The 20,962-nt window shown below is 43.9% G+C and overlaps 3 protein-coding genes across 3 annotated transcripts; 1 reads left to right on the forward strand and 2 right to left on the reverse strand.

The window, feature by feature from the left end:
• Window positions 1-5,671: 5,671 nt before the first annotated feature.
• On the reverse strand, window positions 5,672-6,928 carry LOC144712373 (protein TRI1-like). Its single transcript, XM_078586630.1, has 2 exons — window positions 6,640-6,928; window positions 5,672-6,032 (listed from the first exon to the last, which is right to left on the reverse strand). Exons 1-2 carry the CDS (start codon window positions 6,868-6,870, stop codon window positions 5,904-5,906), a joined length of 360 nt encoding a protein of 119 aa, XP_078442756.1. The 5' UTR covers window positions 6,871-6,928; the 3' UTR covers window positions 5,672-5,903.
• Window positions 6,929-8,699: 1,771 nt separating this feature from the next.
• SIG2 (RNApolymerase sigma subunit 2) lies at window positions 8,700-15,151 on the reverse strand. Its single transcript, XM_078586629.1, has 7 exons — window positions 14,844-15,151; window positions 14,044-14,207; window positions 10,058-10,648; window positions 9,727-9,957; window positions 9,513-9,653; window positions 9,215-9,415; window positions 8,700-9,132 (listed from the first exon to the last, which is right to left on the reverse strand). Exons 1-7 carry the CDS (start codon window positions 14,896-14,898, stop codon window positions 8,851-8,853), a joined length of 1,665 nt encoding a protein of 554 aa, XP_078442755.1. The 5' UTR covers window positions 14,899-15,151; the 3' UTR covers window positions 8,700-8,850.
• Window positions 15,152-16,487: 1,336 nt separating this feature from the next.
• Window positions 16,488-20,664, forward strand: LOC144712371 (oligomeric golgi complex subunit). The gene is made up of 11 exons (XM_078586628.1): window positions 16,488-16,807; window positions 16,901-16,953; window positions 17,659-17,806; window positions 17,897-18,004; window positions 18,150-18,217; window positions 18,294-18,417; window positions 18,583-18,729; window positions 18,820-19,083; window positions 19,181-19,465; window positions 19,792-19,935; window positions 20,028-20,664. Exons 1-11 carry the CDS (start codon window positions 16,490-16,492, stop codon window positions 20,556-20,558), a joined length of 2,190 nt encoding a protein of 729 aa, XP_078442754.1. The 5' UTR covers window positions 16,488-16,489; the 3' UTR covers window positions 20,559-20,664.
• The last annotated feature ends 298 nt before the right edge of the window (window positions 20,665-20,962 follow it).

The following is a 20,962-nucleotide window of genomic DNA, read 5'->3' on the forward strand; positions in this document are numbered from 1 at the left end:
TCCGCCACAAAATCCTCTGATAACTGCTTCTTTTACTGCAATCCATATAATATCTCTATTACAGCTTGTCACAGGCACAAGTGTTTTGTTTTATATTGTGAAGATCTTTTTGAGCCACACAATATCTTCTGACAGATTTGAAAGGCCTTATAATCTGCAGAATATCACTGCTCAGGACTATAGGTTGATGATCTTCTGTTAGATTGTGAAAGTTGTTTCTTTCAATGTTTTGAGTTGTCTTTCATGGGTACTGTCAGTATGGATGACCATGAACCTTATGTGGCCTATGGAAGATCCCTTGTTAACTTTGATGGATGATTATTAAAGTATTTTGTGTTGTAAAAATTCATGTTTCTCCTTGATGTAGAATGACGGGTCAGGATTGAACGACCATTCCAATGTCAATTGTGCAGATGAAATGCAAATGAATGCCGATGCTAATGTGGCATTGAGAAGTAATGAGAAGAAATTTAATGAGAAGTAAAAACCCGACATCGATGGCTAGTAAATCACAATAAGAGGGACCTAAGAACACCACTAGGCTTCCAATGACACAGTCGTTGTGTTGAAGATTGATGAGGCGAGCACGACTACTGTTGCTAGTGCGCACACCCTCATCGAGTGCAACTAGGAACGCATTGATAGAGATCATGACTCTCAGAATGAGAGCCCTATATATCCCAGAAGTGGAGAACGTGGGCAGAGACAAGGGGGTGTGGGAAGGTGGTGAGGCGTCGGTAGGCGGAGGAAGATGGCGCGGTCGGCGGCGGGAGGTGTAAAAAAAAGTGCGGGCGGGTAGAGCAGCGGCGGAGTGGAAGAAAGGGGAGAGGGCGGCGGTATGGGCTGCGGGACTTGCGGGGCGATGACAGAAAAGCAAGAGGGGGGACGCGGTGGCAGCGGGAGGAGCGGGAACGGTGTGGGCAGCAGTAGAAACGGGAGGAGGGGACAGCGCGGCGTCGGCGGAGCGGAAGCGAACAGCACCGGCGACGGCAACTCCTGCGGGCGGCGGCTGGGAGGCGGACGGCGGCGGCCGGACGGTGGGCGGCGGATCCTCCTCTTCTTCTCTCTTCTTCCCTTCTTCTTCCTCTTCTCCTTCTTCCTCCTTCTTCTTCCTTCTTCTTCTTCTTCTTCTTCTTCTTCCTTTCTTCTTCCTCTTCTCACGGACGTGACTCTTCGACTCCCACGTAGAAAATAACTTTCCAATTTCAAAGAGTGAGTAGTTCTGGGCGCCCCCTCCTCCTCATATAGGGTGGATGGAGATGGGCCCCCATAACAGAAAAATGGAACAAGGAGTAACTAGGCCTGCTAAGGCCCACTAAGTGCTGGGAGGGGAAGGAATCCTCATATGGGTTCTTCCCCTCCTTACAAAACCAAAGTGAAATGAAATGAAAGAAGACGAAGATATGAAATAAACACGGATAGGCCGAATGCTCCGGCGATAGGGTGGCTCGACGTCATGCCGAGTATCAAAACCCAGGGTCACGCATCGATGCAGCGGCTCGTCGTGTCGGCTAGACACGTGTTGGTGGCGGGCTCGATGACGGTGATGGCTCCTCGTGTGACGGCTCGATGACGTCCGGTGCTGTTGCGCCATCATCACCCCCTTGCGGGGTTCGGGGTAGCGCCCCGAAACCTAAACGGTACACTGGGCATGCACTTTCAGAACGAGGGTCTGAAGCTCCTGGATACAGAATGCGCGACCCGCGGGGGCAGGCGGCCGCGTGGGCGGGCGACTGTGTGCGGTGGCCGCGTGGACAGGCAGTTGTGCGCAGCGGCCGCGTGGGCAAGCGGTTGTGCGTGCGGCGGCATGCGGCGATGATATCGGTTGGAAGGCCTCCTCTCAACAGCAGTAGCAACAGCGACGGCTAGTAGTGGCGACGTCGGCGGCGGAGAGGAGACTAGGGTAAAACTCTTTTAGAAGAGAACTTCAACTCCAAAAGAAAATTCACCAAGTAGTCCATTATGACATTAGACTATGTATAGGCCTTGGAGGAAAGAGAAAACATAAGATAACTGTAAAATTCAAAACTAATTTTAAATGATGTCCGGATCCCGGTTCTAAAGATGACATTGGCGGCGTATAATGACAGGGGACATCTCGTGTAGTAGTGGTGTCACGCCCGGTGATAGTGCATGGTTGAGTGTGCCATCACTCTCTAATCATACTCATATGATTACAATTATTGATCATGTATTCATTAATGTAGAGACATTGAGAGAAAATGATGGGTGTTCTTTAGGTAAAGAGTTCAATAAATTGATGCAAATGGATTTTGAGGGGGTATTATATATATCATCAATTAGGTTGATTCATGTCACAGTTGTGTAGGTAGTCTTTAGACTTGAGATACCAAATATGCCTTGGACAATGATCGACAAGTTTCTCTTTGCAATTCTAAATCTTCTAAGCTCAGATGCACAACAATCTACAAAGGTTACTGTGTGGTCAACATAGGATTAACCACCCTCAATATTATAGGAGAATGACCAAGAAAGATGATGTATTTAAATCTCTAATCAGGCAAAAAATTGCTCCATATATTAATACAAACATGAATGATCAATGAGGGTTTGACAATAAACTATACCCTAAGTCATTTGAGAGTCTTACGCAGTTGGTCTATTTTGTATAATTGATATCTCATAAATATCGATGATGGTAAAGGTTTAGCAAAAGAGTTTACATACTATTTTGTATCTTTGATGGCATGAGGTGTAAGTTTGCACCCCGTGGGACAACTAATCCAATCAATTAGGTTAAATTGGTATTTGATCAATAGATATTTATGTGATATTATTAGTTAATAAAGTTGACCTTATAAAGGTCATTAGATCGTTGAAGTTATTAACTATATTAATATATGGTGTCATGCCATCAAATATCAAGTTAGGAACAATGCTCAGATCAAATGTATGCCCGCCTCAGCGCTTGGACAAAAATATTGAGCAGCCTTTGCTTGTACAATGGAAGCCTTTTACACCAGCTTTATATTGCTTGTAGGTTAAGGAGAGCGTAGAGACTGGGCCCCCTACATGAATCGGGTCATTGCATTATAAATGAATAAGATTGCATCGTAGTTTTAGCCATTACATGGGGGAAGACCAGGGATAATACCGAACTAATGAGACAAGGTGCACCGTGCCTGAGTAGTGGCGTTCTCGCGCAGTGAGGCCCACATCCCAATGCATGCGCCTGCCGCCGCTGCCACTACTCACTCATGGGTCATAGCCCTCGGCACACCCGCCAGTCTGTCCCCGCCTTGACGCTCCATCAGCACTTGCACTGACACCATCGCGCATGGTCCACATTGGCGCCAACGTGCTCAACACGCAATGGTCCAAGCCTTGGCGCCACACGGCACAGCACTACACACAATGTGCGACGTGCCCTCAAACGTCTCACTATTCTTTGTGTGCCAATGCCTTAGTATCCTGGCAGAATGTCTTAGACATACACATCACACAACCTGCGTGAAGCCTGCACAACACGTGTGCGCACGACACCCAATGCCCACACTTGCGCGTCCGCACAGCTCTCGTGCGCAGCGCCCTCACCACTACCGCCCAACTTGCACGTCCCATGGGCTCATATGGTGCTTGGTGCCCGCACACGCATGCTTTTGGCGCCCGTGTATGCTCACTCTTGGCGACCCGTGTGTGCAGCGCACACGCGGCCTTGCCCTGATCTGACGTGCTTGTGCGCCGACGAGCACTAGCATCTGTAAAGATCAAGGTCAGGTGTCATCACCCATGATGCGTATGGTGTCGGCGTTTAAGTACTCAATTTGCTATTCTGAGTCCAAGTACACAGACATATCCTCACAATAAACACGAATGCATGTGCAAGAATATTGCGTACTTTGGGGGTTTACATATGAGCATAAAGGGTCCCACACACAAGGTTTTTGAATATTAGAGGTTATATTTTTAAGTTTAAGAACTTTTTGTGAAATTTTAATTGAGATTTTTATAAAAAATATTAAATACTATAAATTAGAGGGGAGCACCATTATTTGATACTCTTGTAAGTCAGTTTGAGTGTCCTATAGCTTTCTTCCATAAGAACTGCTAGTGGAGAGAAGATTGAGAGGTAATCAGATTTTGACATCCTAGTTTAAGGGAGAGAAGGGGAAATCTGACACTTTATGTTAACATGAGTACATATGGAGGCTAGATTTCTAGATAATTCAAAGATTCTTGTTCAAGGAACCAAGAAATCAGAGATTGATATGTTCAAATGTGATGTTTTTTGGGTTTTCCATTCTTTAGTTTTTAGATGTCTTTGATTTGAGATTGCAGTGCACAATCCAGTGTGGACCTTGTCAACAAAGGACTCAAAGCCCCACATCTTCATCACCCCGGGTGAGAAGAATAAGAAAATTGAAATACCAAGTCTCTGATGACAGCATCATTGAAGACACCATAGACAGATTTTAAACTCCAAAGCCTAATAAACAATTGTGAGTAGTATTCTTGCAAGTCCTTCGTCTGAAAAGACTATACACCCAAATAAGTTTAGAATGAGCGATGCCCCAAACAATTGTACATCATTACCCAGCTTAGAATGATGTGTACCACTGACATGATCATTGATATGTACCATACGAAGATTTGAGGGATTGGCGTAGAGCTATATGAAGTGGCAAGAGAAGGCGTCTATTAAAACTAATGGGTATTGTAGTTGAAGTGAGAAGGTTTGTCAACGACAATCATCATCACCGTCAACAACACTTCTATCGACGTCAAGGCCACTGAAAAATAGTATTCATCATCGTACGAAACGAAAAATAATCATCAAATCTTCCTCTAACATTGTCATGATCTTGATAATCACGAATGCCACTTTAGTTGACACTGTCCACAGTCATCGCGAAAAAGTCTTAATAATCATGGTCAACGATACTTGTCATCCCCTTGACAAGGATAATTTTTTTCTCAACAAAAACTGTACACAGTCGTAGTCATCACGACGACAGTCGGCGTCCTTCTCAACATCATTAACAGTTGTCAACTTTGTCAACAACTGTTGTCCTCATTGAGGACAACATTGTTTACTGTGGACATGTGAACAGTCATCATTCATCATCAGTGACAGGTGTTGTCATTGGACAATGATGGACGAGCAAAGAGATGATGATAAGTTATCTGCCTAACAACCAACCTTAAAACCAGGAAACAGAACAGGATAAATAAAGACAGAGATTCGGAGAGACAAAAGGATTTAGATAGTAGTGTAAACAGGGAATATCAAGAATCAAGAACTGCTTCATGATGAATCGAAATAAGATAAAACAAAGAGAGATACTGAGTCGGCAAGAGGAGAAAGTCAGACATGAGAAGGGAAAATATTCAAAGAGGCAGAAGAGAATACGATGAGATGCGCACTGGAGAGAAGAAAATAAGAAAGCTAATAAAGGAAAATATTGAGAAGATGTTGTCATGCATACGTTGAGGGAAAAAAATGGGAGATGAAATGAGAACTGGACTGAGATGAAAGAAGAGAAGATGGGAAAATTTGAGAGATAAGATGAGATGAGAAGAAACAGATGGAATTATATCTACATAAAAAAGAGAGGGAGAGTTTAGTTATAGAGGAAGGAGGAGATGCCAAGTCAGTAGAGATAGGAACATGGGATTGAGAGATGAGGGGAAGAGAGTGAAGAAACATAAATTAAAATAAGAAACAATAATAGATAAAGATGAAGAGATATAGAGAGAGGGACCATATAAACAGAGTTTGACCTGCACGGTTTAATGAGAAGGCAGGGGCCAGGAACGAAGAAGGGAGAACGACCCTCTCAAATCGGGCACTGATTACAGTAAGTTAGCTGTACTGACAGAGACGACGCTGTGAATTTGGCCCCAAAAAACTCTTCCCTTCTTTTCCTCTAGCTCACAGAAGTCTACTTATCTGCCTTGGGAAAATGGGGGCTGAGCAGTTTGGCTATCTCAAGCATTCCAACCTTGTCCTTCCCAGCAAATATCGACTTCAGCTTCTCGTCACAGTTGATCTCCTTCTTGTTCGCTGGATTCTGCAGAGAACCATTCATTCATCACGCATGACTGAAAATATGTAAGAATGAATGAAGGATTTCCAATCATGTCAACTTATCGGATTCAACTTAATCAACGATCGGCAGACATTCTAATTTTGTTCGCTTCCCGGAATATGTTGAGGCAGGTACGAAGATAAAATCGATCCTCGAAAGACATCCGGCCTAGTCGGATGATTAAACTTTAATGGAAAAGAAGAGAGAACGAACAGACAATCGCCAGAAAACTCTATGGATAAATAGTTCAGAACGAGCTATCAACCTTTAGCTGTAAAGTGTGCTCCAAGAATGATCAAGCATATCAGAAACACAGCACGGTGACAGTTCTACGAGGTAAGAATAACGAGCTGACAATTAATGAAGACTAACAGCGAGGAGGAACTAGAAGATATTTAAGATAGCACCCTATTTTGACTCTGCGCCTTCCAAGAACAGGATGGACGTCATCAAGGCGCAAGATTAATGGGACGGCGAGCAATAATCAGGAGAAATCATGAGGAGGCAATCGAAGGAACATCAACGACTGCATGCAATAGGGTAAAGAAGATATCAAGAATGAAGGGGAGAGTGGATATTGACAGAAAACCTGGAGCTGGTGAAGTTTGATGTGCTCCCAAATCTTCTTCACCGCCTCGGGGCGGGAAGCCTCCGACACACCGAGGAATTTCTTCATCGCTGCCGAAACGGGTACGGGCTTCATCAGTCCGCCACCATTGATGACGGTTTTCCCCTTCCCCGTCGACTTCAAGGGAGCGGCTCCAGCCTCAGAAGATACTGCCATCAGCGCCCTGCATCCCCTGAAAACCCTAGCGGCCATGATCTTCCTTCTCCTTCTCTTCGTCCTGTTTCCTACCTCCCTCAAAAACCCTTCTCCCGCCCAACGATTTATATAGCTCTCCCTCTCTCTCTCTCTTCATCTATCTCTCTCTATCTTCGATATCTGTCTCTTCATTTCTCTCTCTCTCTCTCTCTCTCTCTCTCTCTCTCTCTCTTCCTCTCTCTCTCTCTCTTCCTCTATCTCTCTCTATCTTCGATATCTGTCTCTTCATTTCTCTCTCTCTCTCTCTCCCTCTCTCTCTCTCTCTTCCTCTATCTCTCTCTATCTTCGATATCTGTCTCTTCATTTCTCTCTCTCTCTCTCCCTCTCTCTCTATCCATATATCTTTTCCTGTCTCTCTTCATTTCTCTCTCTCCCTCTCTCTCTATCCATATATCTCTTCCTGTCTCTCTTCATTTCTCTCTCTCTCTCTCCCTCTCTCTATCCAATATCCATATATCTCTTGCTGTCTCTCTTCATTTCTCACTCTCCCTCTCTCTCTATCCATATATCTCTTCCTGTCTCTCTTCATTTCTCTCCCTCTCTATCCATATATCTCTTCCTGTCTCTCTTCATTTCTCTCTCTCTCTATCCATATATCTCTTCCTGTCTCTCTTCATTTCTCTCTCTCTCTATCCATATATCTCTATCCAATATCCATATATCTCTTCCTGTCTTTCTTCATTTCTCTCTCTCTCCCTCTCTCTATCCAATATCCACATATCTCTTCCTGTCTTTCTTCATTTCTCTCTCTCTCTCCCTCTCTCTATATCCGTATATCTCTTCCTGTCTCTCTTCATTTCTCTCTCTCTCTCTCTCCCTCTCTCTCTATCCAATATCCATATATCTCTTCCTGTCTCTCTTCATTTCTCTCTCTCTCTCCCCCTCTCTCTCTATCCATATATCTCTTCCTGTCTCTTCCTCTCCCTATCTCTCTCCGCCTCTTCCAGTCTCTCTCTCTCTCTCTATTTATCTATCTACCTATTTTCAAGTCCATTTCTCTCTTTCTCTCTATGTCTATCTACCTATCCACCTATCTATCACTTCCATTCTCTTCCTCTTCATGTCTATTCCTCTCTATCTATTTATCAATTCCTTTCTCTTCCTATCTCTCTCTGCCTCTTCCAGTCTATTTCTCTTTCTATTTATCTATATATTACTTCCTTTCTCTCTCTGCCACTTCCTGTCTATTTCTCTATCTATCACTTCCTTTCTCTTCCTATCTCAATCTACCTCCTCCTGTCTATTACTCTCTCTTTCTCTATCTATCCGTAACTTCCTTTCTCTTCTTATCTCTGCATAACTCTTCCTGTCTATTCTCCCTCTCTGTGACTACCTATCCCTTCATTTCTCTACCTATCTTTCTCTCCATCTATTATTTTCTCTTCCTAGGTTTCTCTCTATCTATTCCTTTTGCTTCCTATCTTTCTATTTATATATTCCTTTATCTTCCTATATATCTCTATATCTATTCCTTTCTCTTCCTATCTTTCTTTCTATCTATTGCTTTCTCTTCCTATCTTTCTTTCTATCTATTGCTTTCTCTTCCTATCTTTCTTTCTATCTATTGCTTTCTCTTCCTCTCTTTCTCTCTATCTATTGCTTTCTCTTCCTCTCTATCTGTTCCTATCTATTCCAATCTATCTCTCTATCTATTTATTTCTCTCGCTATCTTTCTCTCAGTCTACTCCTTTCTCTTCTCCTCTCTCCGTATCTCTCTCTCGTTCCCCCTTCTCTCTCTATATCTCTCTCTACAAGATAGAACGAAAGATGAATCCCACTGTCACATTTCACTACCAATTCATGAGATGAACGCCGAAGATGGTAGATACAAGAATTGCCCCTCTCTGCACGGGCCGAAGATCGAAAGATCGATTGATTGTATAGGTTCTTCTAAGTACAGGGAAAAAAAATCGAGGGAAAGGAGAAAGATGACGACGACGAGGAAGAGGAAGCGCCGAGGATTTCCTCCCAAGCTCCCTACGAGACGAGGTATTGGCGCAGATTCTTGGTTCTTCTCTTGTTCTTCAGCTTTCGAAATGCGCAGGATTCGATCTGTCGTATCCTCTCCCTACTCACCCCCATTAATTCGCCGATCTCCTGCAGCGTCTTCATCCTCCCGTCTTCCAGCCCGAACCTCCATCGCACCACCTGCTTCTCCCTCGGATTCAGCGTGTCCAGAACCTTGTCCAGGTCCTGCTTCATGAATTGTTTCATCAGAATATCATCCGCAGACTCCGCATTCGGATCGGCGATCACTTCCTGCAACAAGAAATTAAGATCATCAAACCCTCATTCGAGAAATTGCCGATGTGAAAGCTGACGAATTCGGGAGGAAACGAACCGAGGGCTTCAGATTTTGGTTGATCCCGATCTTCTGATCCAAGGATCTGGGAGCCTTGGGCGTCATAAGCACCGCGGTTAGTTTCTTCATCGACAACCCCGTGGCCTCTGCAACCTCTTCGTTCTCAGGATATCTTCCATTCTCGCTGTACAGCTGCTTCCTTGCTTCCTTCACCCTGTAAGTCGCCTCCACCATGTGGAACTGCGCAGATCAGAGAAGACGATGCGGAAAATCAGTCATTGAATGATGCAGAAAAAAAATCGAATCCAGGGAGGAAGAAACGCTGGTGGTTTCTCACAGGTAAGCGGATGGTTCTTGATTGATCAGACAGGGATTTGCGAACAGCTTGTTTGATCCACCAGTGCGCGTAGGTTGAGAACTTGAAACCCTTTGAAGCATCAAACTTTTCGGCTCCCCTGACCAAGCCTCGGCATCCTTCCTGCAAAGCAAGATTGTGAAAACAAATTTAAAACAAGAAATCGCCAAGGAGCCACTAGAAACGAGTCAATTACCTGAACAAGATCCTGAAGATTCATCCCTGCACCCTGATAATTCTTCGCAATTGAGATGACAAGCCTGATGTTACTCTTGATCATCTTGTCCTTGCAGAAAATACCATGATTCAGGCGCTTTCTCAGAGTCTTCTGATCAAGTCCGGAGGCTGCTGCCCACTGAGCAAAGGTGGGTTGACTTCCATATCTCTTGCCAAGTTCTTCCTGAAGCCTCTCCAGTTTCAGAAGGTCCTGCAAGATTCCACCCAATTATCATGAAGTTTGGCGGGTTTCTTTCAATTTCTTCAAATATTATGAAATCTTTGCTAATAACTTTTAAAAGAACAATTACCTGGATTCCCTCTGACAACTCCAACTCTTCAGAGGCAGTCAGCAGCCGAGATGTACTCGTGGTTGCCCTCAAATAGTGGAGAGGATCAGAGTAGTCGATTTCCTGAACAGCCCCACGCTTCTTTCTTCCAGCTGACCCAGAAGATTTGACGGAAACGGTGGTCGACCCCACCTTTTCTGCAGCACGAGCTCTTCTTGCCTTCCTCTCGGTCTGTTTTCCAGATCTTACTGCTACGTTCTTGGATTTCTCAGCCTCTTCGAGCACAAAGAAGTTAAGATTTGAAATGTCAAGAGTATCGGGCCCATCTTCGTTGGCTGTTTGACGGCTCGCTGAAGATCGCAGAAGGTCATCTCCTTCATCCTTGGCCATCTCCATTCTTAGAAGCTCAAATTCGGATGAAAATGAGGAATCGTCAAGCTTATGTTTGGAAGATGATGATGATGATGGGAAGCTCCCAATCATGTCGGCCGCGTTTTTCGCAACTTCGGCCGCTGCTCTTGCAAGAGCTAGTGCTTCAGAAGCTGCCGCGGCAATCACAGACTCTTCATTTGCTAGCAAATTTTCAGTGGCTAGAGCTACGTCGAAATCGATCTGCAGAATTTCAAGAGACAGGTAAGGAGATTAATTTTCTTCACCGTCACCGTTTTCTTCAATGTGAGATTTTTTTCCTTTATACACTATAAACGGAATAAATGTAGGAGACTCAAGGGTGTTCAAGTTGTTAAGAACGAACGAGATATTAAGAAGCCGCGCAGTCGGATGATTTTTTCTGTCCTGTCACTCATATGAATCACCCAGGCGAGGGGAAAATGTGCCATGAAAAATCAAGCTACATCCTCAATCATAAAATCTTTAGTCAAAACTTGCAAAAACATTGGAAAAAATCTCTTCTTCACTTTCAGCAATCAGCTACATTCTAGACTTAGAACCTACTTATTCGTGATAATAGACAAAACCATCACATGAACGAAAGGATCCAACCAGTTTATCTTCATAGGGCGAATGTGACGATTTTTATCGCCGTAGAACACAACCTTGTAGGTCTAACACCTCACACATATTCCCAAGGTTAAGTTATCTAATTAGAACACGGTGAAATGGTTACAGTCTAGTTAGTATTAATGCCCAGACCCTCTTATTTTAAATAGAAAACGGCTGAGATTATTTGGCTAAGACCCTATCATGTTGCATATTTTTCTGACAACTCGACTAAAGCCTGTTTCATTCTGAAAAAAAACTTGGTCTAAGTAAATTTAGGACTTACGCATGGAGAACATGAAGTTGCTTTTCTATTTATAATATATTCATTCAATATCTAGTCATTCTACAGCAATGAATTAACTACTAAGTACTCCATGGAGATTGGAGCAGCTGGCTCGGAGGAATACGTGAGCAGAACACTTAAGGCCAGGAGGGTGAGAGAGCTCGACCAACACAAGCATAAAAAGTCAGAAATATTGATTAGGGTAAATGATAGGATCCTGGAGAGGATCCTCAACCTATCTAGGGGTAGTTTTGTCATGTTAGCCCACAGGGGCATTTCAGTCATTTGGCTATTATGTATTTCCTTTAAATAGGGATGCCCTCCCTTTAGGAGGGCAGCCAACAAGAAGTAGATTGAAGGTCTTCTTGTCTGCCCTCTCCTTGTCTACGTCTGGTCTCCCTCTCTCCCTCTATGATCCCCAGCCCTCGTGATCGTTTCTACCTCACCACGTCTTCAGGCGGCTCGTCCCCGGCCGATCCCTACCTCCTCTGCTCAGCCTCCTTTCCAATCCTTCCCATTTCACCTCTCTACCCTGGGAAATTCTACATCACCTCACCCGTCTACTCCCCTCAGATACAAGCCCAGAGTCGGGATTGTATCAGTAAACACCCTTAGACTACACATCGGGTTCAGACCCTAAGATATTACATGGATTATAAAGCCAATTAGTATAAAGAAGAAAAGGAACTGAGCTTCTGATTTCTCGCTGAAATGATTTGTCCGAGGGTTTATACCCAGAAGGCATGACAACAGCCCAATGCGAACGTACAGGCCCGGCCCACTCCGATCCCTACTTAAGCCAGGCCCTGCTGGAAGGAAGGCAGGAAGTTTTTTTCACTTGTGAGTCTCGCTAACCCTCTCCTACCTCTGCATGGTCGTGACTCTTTTCTCTCTGTACCCGCAGGCCCGACGTCATCCCCCTGCCGTGCCACGACCGTCTCTGACGATCCTTCATCATCTCCCTTACCCTTCCCGTCTCTTCTCTCCTCTACCCCCGGAATACCTTTCTCCTCTCTCTCTCTCTCTTCGTCCCTAGAGAAGGATTTGTGGAAGACCTGAATTATCATTTCATTTGAACAATTGAGTTACAGCGATCCGATTATGGTCTCGACAGAGCGGGATCGTATCACTCACACTCTCCCTCTAGCCGGGAATGAATGATCTGCATTCCTAGCTTCAAGTCAAGCCTATACAGCAAACAATTGTGCACTTCCTTTACATGAAGATTAGCACATTGTTCAACAGATTTGACATGAGAGGTACAGATGATGTCTCCCTCCAGTTTCACCTTGACAAATTGTCAGTCCACCTCCACATGCTTTGTTCTGGCATGTTGAACTAGATTGTAAACAATCACTAATGCAAACCTATTGTCGCACACCACCATGATTGGCTTGGTACAAGCTATCATGAGTTCTTCCAGCCGATATTTGATGCACAATGTTTCATAGATTCCAAGGGCGAATTCCCTGATAAGATTCTCCATCGAACCTATCATGAGAAGAAAAGGAGAAGACCCCACCCAGCACATGTGACCAACCATGAATTCCATAAATTATAAGCAACGTTATATGGATGATCGGGAGGAAATTATAAGCAACCTGATAAGATTCTTGTAACGAGACGATGAATTCCATGAATTATATTCCACATATCGATCGAACCAAGTCCTCCCTACAAGAATTACTGTCCACTGCATTGTCTGTCGGTTCAAAATCCCCATTCCCGACATTACTGGTGACACCAAGTTCCCCTGCACAGTTATTTTCTATATATCCAGAGTGGTACTTCTCATCAAATGTAACGTCTTTGGTAATATAAAGTAACGTCGATATCCTTTATGTGTCATCTAGTTACCAAGAAAAACAAACTTTAAGGTGGGAGGAGCCAATTTCTTTAAGGTGGAGTGGTGCACATATGCTACGAATCCAAAGACCTTTAGTGGTAGATCTGATTTCAACCGTACTGATGGGACATGCTTTTCCACTTCATCAGTAGGACTTACCCCCTTTAGACCCTTTGTGGGGCACTGGTTAATCATATGAGTACCAGTTAACAGGGCCTCACCCCAGAGGGAATCTGGAAAACTACTTTGAAGCATTAATGTGTGAATAACTTCAATTAGATGTCTATTTTTCCTCTAAGCCAACCCTTTTTTGGGTGTGTTGACACATGACATCGCATGAATCACCCCTTTATCCTCGAAAAACCTGAAAGAGTCACTAATAATGCAATTTTTGGCGTTATCAAATCTAAAGTGCCTTAAGTCAACTGTAATTTAATCATTTTGAATAAGTTTGTTAAAATATGTGTTGATTCTGAGTTCTGGGACACCAAATAAACCAAAGTTATTAGCGAGCAATCATATATGAAAGAAATATAACATTCCTTCCCCCATAAGACGACTTCTGGGAGGGACCCCAGATGTCACTGTGAACAATCATAAAGGCGCAAGTTGTTTTTTGGATGTCATAAAGGGCACGGGTGAAATCCATGGGAGTAGCTAGCAAGGGTAGGCTTAGCTCTCTGACAAGTGTCACACACAAAACCTACCCTTATACAGTACACATCAAGTTTGGATCCTAAGATTGTAAGTTATGCAGCAGTAAAATAAACTAAAAGTTACATCAGATATAAAACCAATTAGTACAACGATGAGAATAAAAACGGAAAAAAGGAACTGAGCTTCTGGCTTCTATGACATGGTAAAAAGCCCGCTAACCTTTGTTGGTGGACCGACAGATCCCATGTAGGGCAGATGTCTGAAAGATGAAACTGAAGCTGAATGGGTGTCCAAAGAGGAGATCTGAAGTTTCTCTGAATCAATTACGGCTGAAGATGACATAACACATTGTACCCGGAAATATGACAAGTCTCTGGCTTTAGCTGCCCAGAAGAAGAAAAACTTTAGAAATTAATCCACAGTAGCTACTCCAAATTCAGGAAAGAAATCCTTTTTAATCGGGAAATAAATTCACAAACTATTCAATTACAGGGAATCCATAACCTGCCGTCTCTGAGCATATCAAAAACTCTTGAACATATCAAAAATTCTCTATCACATAAATGCTGTCGCCAGCGGGTCCAAGAAAAACGGAGCAAACTTCCTCCTAATCGATTATCAGGAGAAAAGAGGAAAAATTTTATCCGAACAGAAGTGCGGGATTAGATAATCTAACAGGGAGCCTGATACTCCATCAGCGAAAGTTGAATCCATCCACATAATTCCCGACAATAAGTCAGGTCAATCGACAAATCTATGGAAGGCACGCAATACAATATTTTTTTTTTTTTGTAATTCAGGTAACTGAGCTGAGACAGGCGAAAGATTTTCAGTTTCTTCCCAGGACTCTGTACACGACCTACTTCAGCACCGCGGATCAGGGCATGAAACAAGAGGAAGTAGCGCGAAAGTCTAGGGAAGTTTCTGAAGGAAACGAGCAAGAACAAAACGGAGGAGCCAGTAATTCGAAAGGGGAGGGAAAAATTCCAGAGAGACAGCGAGAGAAAGAGAAGAATTACCAAAGCCGGGGCGAGCGTCGGGCGGGCACTTGAACTGAGGAGCGAGGCACGACATTCTCCTCCCGATTTCCGGCCGGCGAATTCGGTCGGCGGAGGGGAAGAAGAAGAGAACTGGGGAGCAGCCGTTGCGAAGAGGGCAGGGCAAAACCTTGGAATTTTCTTCTCGCCGGCGGCGAGTTCTTCCTTCTCGGCACCTCAAGATCCCTTCTTGTTCGCCGTCGCACCCAGGAGGGCGAGACGGAGCAGAGAGGGGAGCTGCGAGGCAGCGAGACTGGGGAGATAAGAAACGGATAAGAAAGCGACTCTTAGTGCGGACAGGCAGACGTCTTATTAGTTTTTAGCAAACACTTAAACCTTACCTTAAGTATGATACTTTACATGTTAATCTCAAAGTCAAAGTAGAAAAGTCATCTTGATACTACTTGTCAAAGTAGAAAAGCCAGCTTCAGAACCACTGGTAGTGGATGCTACTTGTACCGATGGTTGGACATTTAGGACTGATTGGTCGGGCAGGTTGTTTGGGCAGGTTTAGGTCCAAGTAGGGAACGGCAGCCGTCATCCGTCACGTCACACGTCACGGTGACGGCAACGCGACAGATGACCTGACGGTGACCGTGACGAACTTAGGGGCCTGTGACGGTGACGGTGACGGTGACGGATGAGTGATGTGATGGGACGGCAGTCACAGATGACCAAACAATGACCGAAAAAGCTTAAAAATCGCTAGATTTAAGCTTTTCGATGGTCGAGATTTCGCCACATGGTGTCACTAGCTCGATTTCTTGGCATTTTGCAGAAAAGTCCCTGCATTAATCGGCGTGCGCAAAAGGATGTCGTCCAAAGATAATTGGAGATATGCCCTCCAATTCTCTCTCCTCTGCATGGTTATTTTTTCCCGTCACACGTGACGATGACGCCGTCCGGTGACAGGGACGCCGCAAATCATGATGGTGACGCGAACGTAACAGATTTTTCCAAAATCCTCGGACATGTGACGGGACGGTGGCGTGACGAAACTTCCGTCACGTCACCGTCCGTCACGGATCGTCATCCGTCCCGTCATGTCCGTGGCGTCACGTTTCGGATGTGCCGTTCCTTAATTCCAAGGGTTAAACCGGACTGGAATTAGAAGTGAATTATTAAATATTTATTTAATTTTTTTTGTCAAATTTAAAAGAGAAGGGAAGCAGCATTCATTACCATCAGTTAAAAAGCTTCATTATGTTGATATAAATTTACAAGTCACCTGACCAGACAGGGAACCTAACCAAACCGAACCAGGACTAAACATGAACGGGCCGAACCGGATTAGGATTGAACATGAACGGACACGAATCGGATCAAACTTTAGGTAAGGTTTAAGTCTTTACTAAAAACCCGAATGGGACCAGGACCGTCAAACCCTCCTAGTAACCATGGGTCTTTCTTCCTCTACTCCTCTATTGTTCATCAAGTGGGTTGCCCAAGCACAGTCAAATATGAGGCAGCGACGATAAGCTCTAGAGACCTCTACGATGATTATTACATAATATGTTTAGAATTTTACAGAAAAGTATAACATAATATTTAATAATTTACTTCCAGTTTCGGTCTGGTTTGATGAACTAGTCCGACCCAAAAAGGAGTATCTACGGTCCCGGTTCTAAATGTCCGACCTTGTTAGTTTTAGTGTGGAAGGGTCCAAACTCCACAGAAGAGGGAAGAGATCTGGGGAGCTCGCGGGGAAGAAGGTAATGGCGTCGGGAGGAGGGGCTAGCCTGGCTGCTGGGCTCTCGAGGAAGCTTCGCAAGGTGCTTAACGAGACGCGGACGGACAGCCCCGAGCTTCTGGCCTCTCTGGAAGCGTTGTCGTCCTTCTACGGGGAGAACACGCTAGCCGCCCGGAGAGGGCTCAAATCCACAATTGAGAACCGCGCGCTCGCTCTCAACCAAGAATTTCTCCTCGCTTCTCTCCCTGCTGAAGAGGTGCGTTCTTCGATCGCTTGTCCCTCTGATTTCCTCTTGAAGTTTGCGTCTTAATGGGTTATTTTCTGACGCGTGCTTGTGGCTTTTGCGCAGGCGCTTAACAGAGTGACGGACGAGGTGAATGCTCTGGCGGAGTGCTGCGATCTGTGAGTTAGCTTACTCTCTATGACTCTCGTTATCTCGTCTGCCTTGGTGAAATTATCTTTCAATGGATTCTATTTCTCCCTTCTGACGTTTGAAACTCTCGCCATAAGTGAAGTATTGTGGTGATGTACAGCTAGAAGATCGGAAATTAAGTTAGGAACGGTTAGATGAGGATCCGATGAAAAGATGTTTCCAGCGGTCGGTTTTATTCTTTCGAGCGTGAGGGGCACGGAAAGTGTAATCTTTATGTACACACATCTACGTTTATATTGTAGATAACTTCTTGCACGCATCTCTGTTATTTTCTTACAAAAAAAAAAATCCCCAAGTATGTTCGCATAAAGGGAAAGCCCGCATTTGGGGAGGGGACGTAAATTAACTCAAATCATCTGTACGCACACATATCTACGTTATTATGGAGGAACATTGGGTGCCAAAATTCTTTTGAATTCTCCTCATGTGTTTCAAGAAAAAATGATCAATGCCCACTTTGCTGTTTTTGACATTATTTTATTTGCTTTTGAATGTAGCCTGTCCCATTTCGAAAGTTGTAATCCCCTAGGCTGTCGGTTCCAAATTTCCTTGCCACTATTTTCCTCTCGAGAGGATTGGACATGACGAGTTACTTATGTTGATTCATGTGTTATTCGTTTTTGATGTTGCACTGTTCTAAATAATATCTCATTATATTCTTCTTGTTTTTGTAGGATCGCCCAGGCATTGAATAGCTGTAACGAAAGTACGGGAGATATTATCAGTACTACGGAAAGGTTGAAGCAGGAACTTGATGTTACTGTTCAAAGGCAAGAGATTGCATCATGCTTTCTTCGGGACTACCAGCTTTCCATCGAGGAGGTATTTAAATGGAAGAGCTAACGTGACTGATTTTTCCCTGTAGCGTTGTTTTTTTTCTCCAATTATATTGATCTTGCCTTTTAAATACAGATAAGCGCTCTTAGGGATGAAGAGCTTAATGAGAACTTTTTCAAGGTGCTCTCTCATGTTCAAGAAATTCATGCAAACTGCAAGATACTACTTCGAACGCATCACCAGGTAGCCTTTTTTCTCCAAGCTTAGTCTCAATTTTCCCATCGAGAAAATAACCCAATCGGGTTGAATTGTTGCTCGTTCATGGTTGTTTTGACAGATTTTGCGGAAAACAATTCAAAACTTAACGATTCTTTTGAAAATTAAATAGCGTGCAGGGTTGGAGCTTATGGACATGATGGCCATGTACCAGGAAGGAGCATATGAGCGCCTATGCAGGTGATACTTGTTTCTCCGGCCGTAAATAGACGTAGAGTTCTAAGAATTACTGATATGTGACCTTCCATTTGCTCAGATGGGTTCATACTGAGTGTAAAAAATTAGGCGACAGCGATAATCCTGAAGTCAGCGAACTCTTGAAGACAGCTTCCCGGTGTCTCCGAGAAAGACCTGTCCTGTTCAAGTACTGCGCAGAAGAGGTGAAGCTTTAACCATGAAAGTGACGAATATTTTGTTTGATATTTTCATGAACCCCACATTATTCTCTTGTAATTCCTTTTATACTGGTTTTTCTTCTTTTTTTCGTTCTTGGTTTTCAGATTTTTAAAGATCTTCTTTTACTCTTCGTATATTTTTTCTCACAGGTGGCAAACATGAGGCACCATGCGCTATTTAGAAGATTTCTCAGCGCCCTAACTCGTGGTGGACCTGGAGGAGTCCCACGACCGATTGAAGTTCATGCCCATGATCCTTTGCGTTATGTTGGGGATATGTTGGGCTGGTTGCATCAGGTTAGAGTTAATAACGAACTTATACGCATTTCATTCTTTTTCATCAGTAATTGGATCCGATAAATATGTTTTCTCTGTGGTTGCGGACAGGCATTGGCTTCTGAAAGGGAGCTTATTCATACCTTGCTGGACCCAGATGCGGTTACAGATGGTAGGATAACAACACCCCATCTTTCCAAGAAATCTGAAGGAGACCTCACAAAATTTGAACCAGACACAACGGCTGTTCTAGATAGAATATTTGAAGGTGCTTCTAGGCCGTTTAAGGTCAGAGTTGAACAAGTATTGCAATCTCAGCCGTCCCTAATAGTCGCATACAAGTTAAGTAACACGCTGGAGTTCTACAACTACACTGTAAGTGCGGCGAGAAGCGAAACAAATCTTGTATTTCCCGTTTTTTCCATGAATCAAGGACCAGAATTTAAAGACTTCTTTGTGCGCATTTTCATAGGTTTCTGACTTCCTGGGAGAGGAGGCGTCTCTTTGCAACACGCTTAGACTATTGAAGGATGCCGCCCAACAGACTTTCTTTAATATTCTCAGGAATAGGGGAGATAAGCTGCTAAAGTATCCCATCAGAATTGCAGTAGACCTGTCTCCACCTCCGGCCGTAAGGGAAGGGGTCTCTTTGATGCTCGAAATTATTGACACTTACAGCAGTATGATGTTTCCTGCTTTGGCCAAGAGACCTGACTTTCATCCCGTGATTTCTTCTCTTTTAGATCCCATTGTTCTGGTGAGCGGAAACTAAATTTCATCTTTCATACGAGTTCTTACCTTTTTTAAAAAACTTTTTTTTTTAATTTTAAAGTTGACTTCTCAACTTCTATTGAATTATAGAAAACCACTCCTAAAAGTTTTACTTCTTGGGATTGTCTTCGACAGTATTTTTTAGTGAGGTGTTTGGTTTTTTTTGTTTACTATATTTTTTTTGTTCTTGCTTCTCATTGTTCATTCAAATTATTACTAAATCGGATTGTCTTCCAAATTTTCATCATATTTCACCCCGGAGAATTAACTCGTTCTAATTCTCTAACCTTCTGCTTTGCATTTATGTTGCAGATGTGCGAGAAAGCAGCTGAGTCCCACGAGTCAAAGGGAGCAACTTATTTTTCAAAAAAGAACCCGAGCAGCTACAATCAGAATAATAGAGAATCTTCGCCTGTGGATGCTTTGTTAAGCAGGACCAGTTTGACCACCTCTCAGGTTTGTTCTTGAAATTCTTTTTCCAACTCTTGCCTATGGACTAATACTTGCAGCCTTTATATTTTTTTTTACTTTTTGAACTCGACTTGCAGGGCAATACGGGTTCAAGTAAGATCTTCCTCATCAACTGTCTGTCAGCAATTCAGCAGCCCCTATCCGGGCACGAGGTGGCAGCAAACTATGTAAAGACTCTGGGATCCAAGATTGAGGCTCAGGTCAACGCTCTCGTGGAGGGTGAGGTCCACGCCATCCTTGGAAGATGCGGGCTGCTGGGAAAGATGCCAGTTTTAGAGAAGTCAACCAAGAACCAGGCAAGGCCCATCGGAGAAGACGCCGACGAGCCGCCATTGGCGGAAATTCAGGAGACATCGCCGCCTTTCATGGCCGAGAGCTTGAGGAGCTTCTTTGGAATAATTTCTGGAACGGAGGGCTCCTTGCCGGAGTTCGAGCTGATGCAGATGCCAAGCCTGAGGTCCAGCGCTTGTGCCCAAGTTTCAAGAGCTCTCGCTGACCTCTACGACCTCATGTACTGCGCCGTCGTTGACCCTCAGAATAAGTACCCAGACCCCAAGTCCCTGGTTCGTCACAATCCGGATCAGGTGAGGACCATCCTAGGAATTTAATGTAAAGCCGAGCTCTTCCTTGAACAGGGTAGTTCGTTCCTTGAATTTGATTATTCCTATAAAGGCAATAAGAGGATGCAGCTTGATGCTTTGATGGCTCGACTAATTATGTCTCTCCAAGTTTCTGTCATTATGTCTCTCCAAGTTCGTTGTTCGTCGCCTCGCAAACAGCGTTAATCGACGAACGAACAAGTGAAAACCTATGTTCGTCTTTGTGGTCTGTTCATTCGTATCTAATCCTGATATTAGATCAGATGGGATGAATAATTCTCTTGCACAAAAAACTTGTCAAACCCCCCCAGCAGGTGATAAAACAGTGGAACAGTCTGCTCGGCTGGAAAATTTTCACTTTTTACTCTACTTAATTACTGGTAATTTTTGTTTCTATTTAGTGGACTATCAAT

The sequence above is a fragment of the Wolffia australiana genome, chromosome 14 (genome assembly GCF_029677425.1).
Source record: "Wolffia australiana isolate 7733 chromosome 14, ASM2967742v1".
NCBI lineage: Eukaryota > Viridiplantae > Streptophyta > Magnoliopsida > Alismatales > Araceae > Wolffia > Wolffia australiana.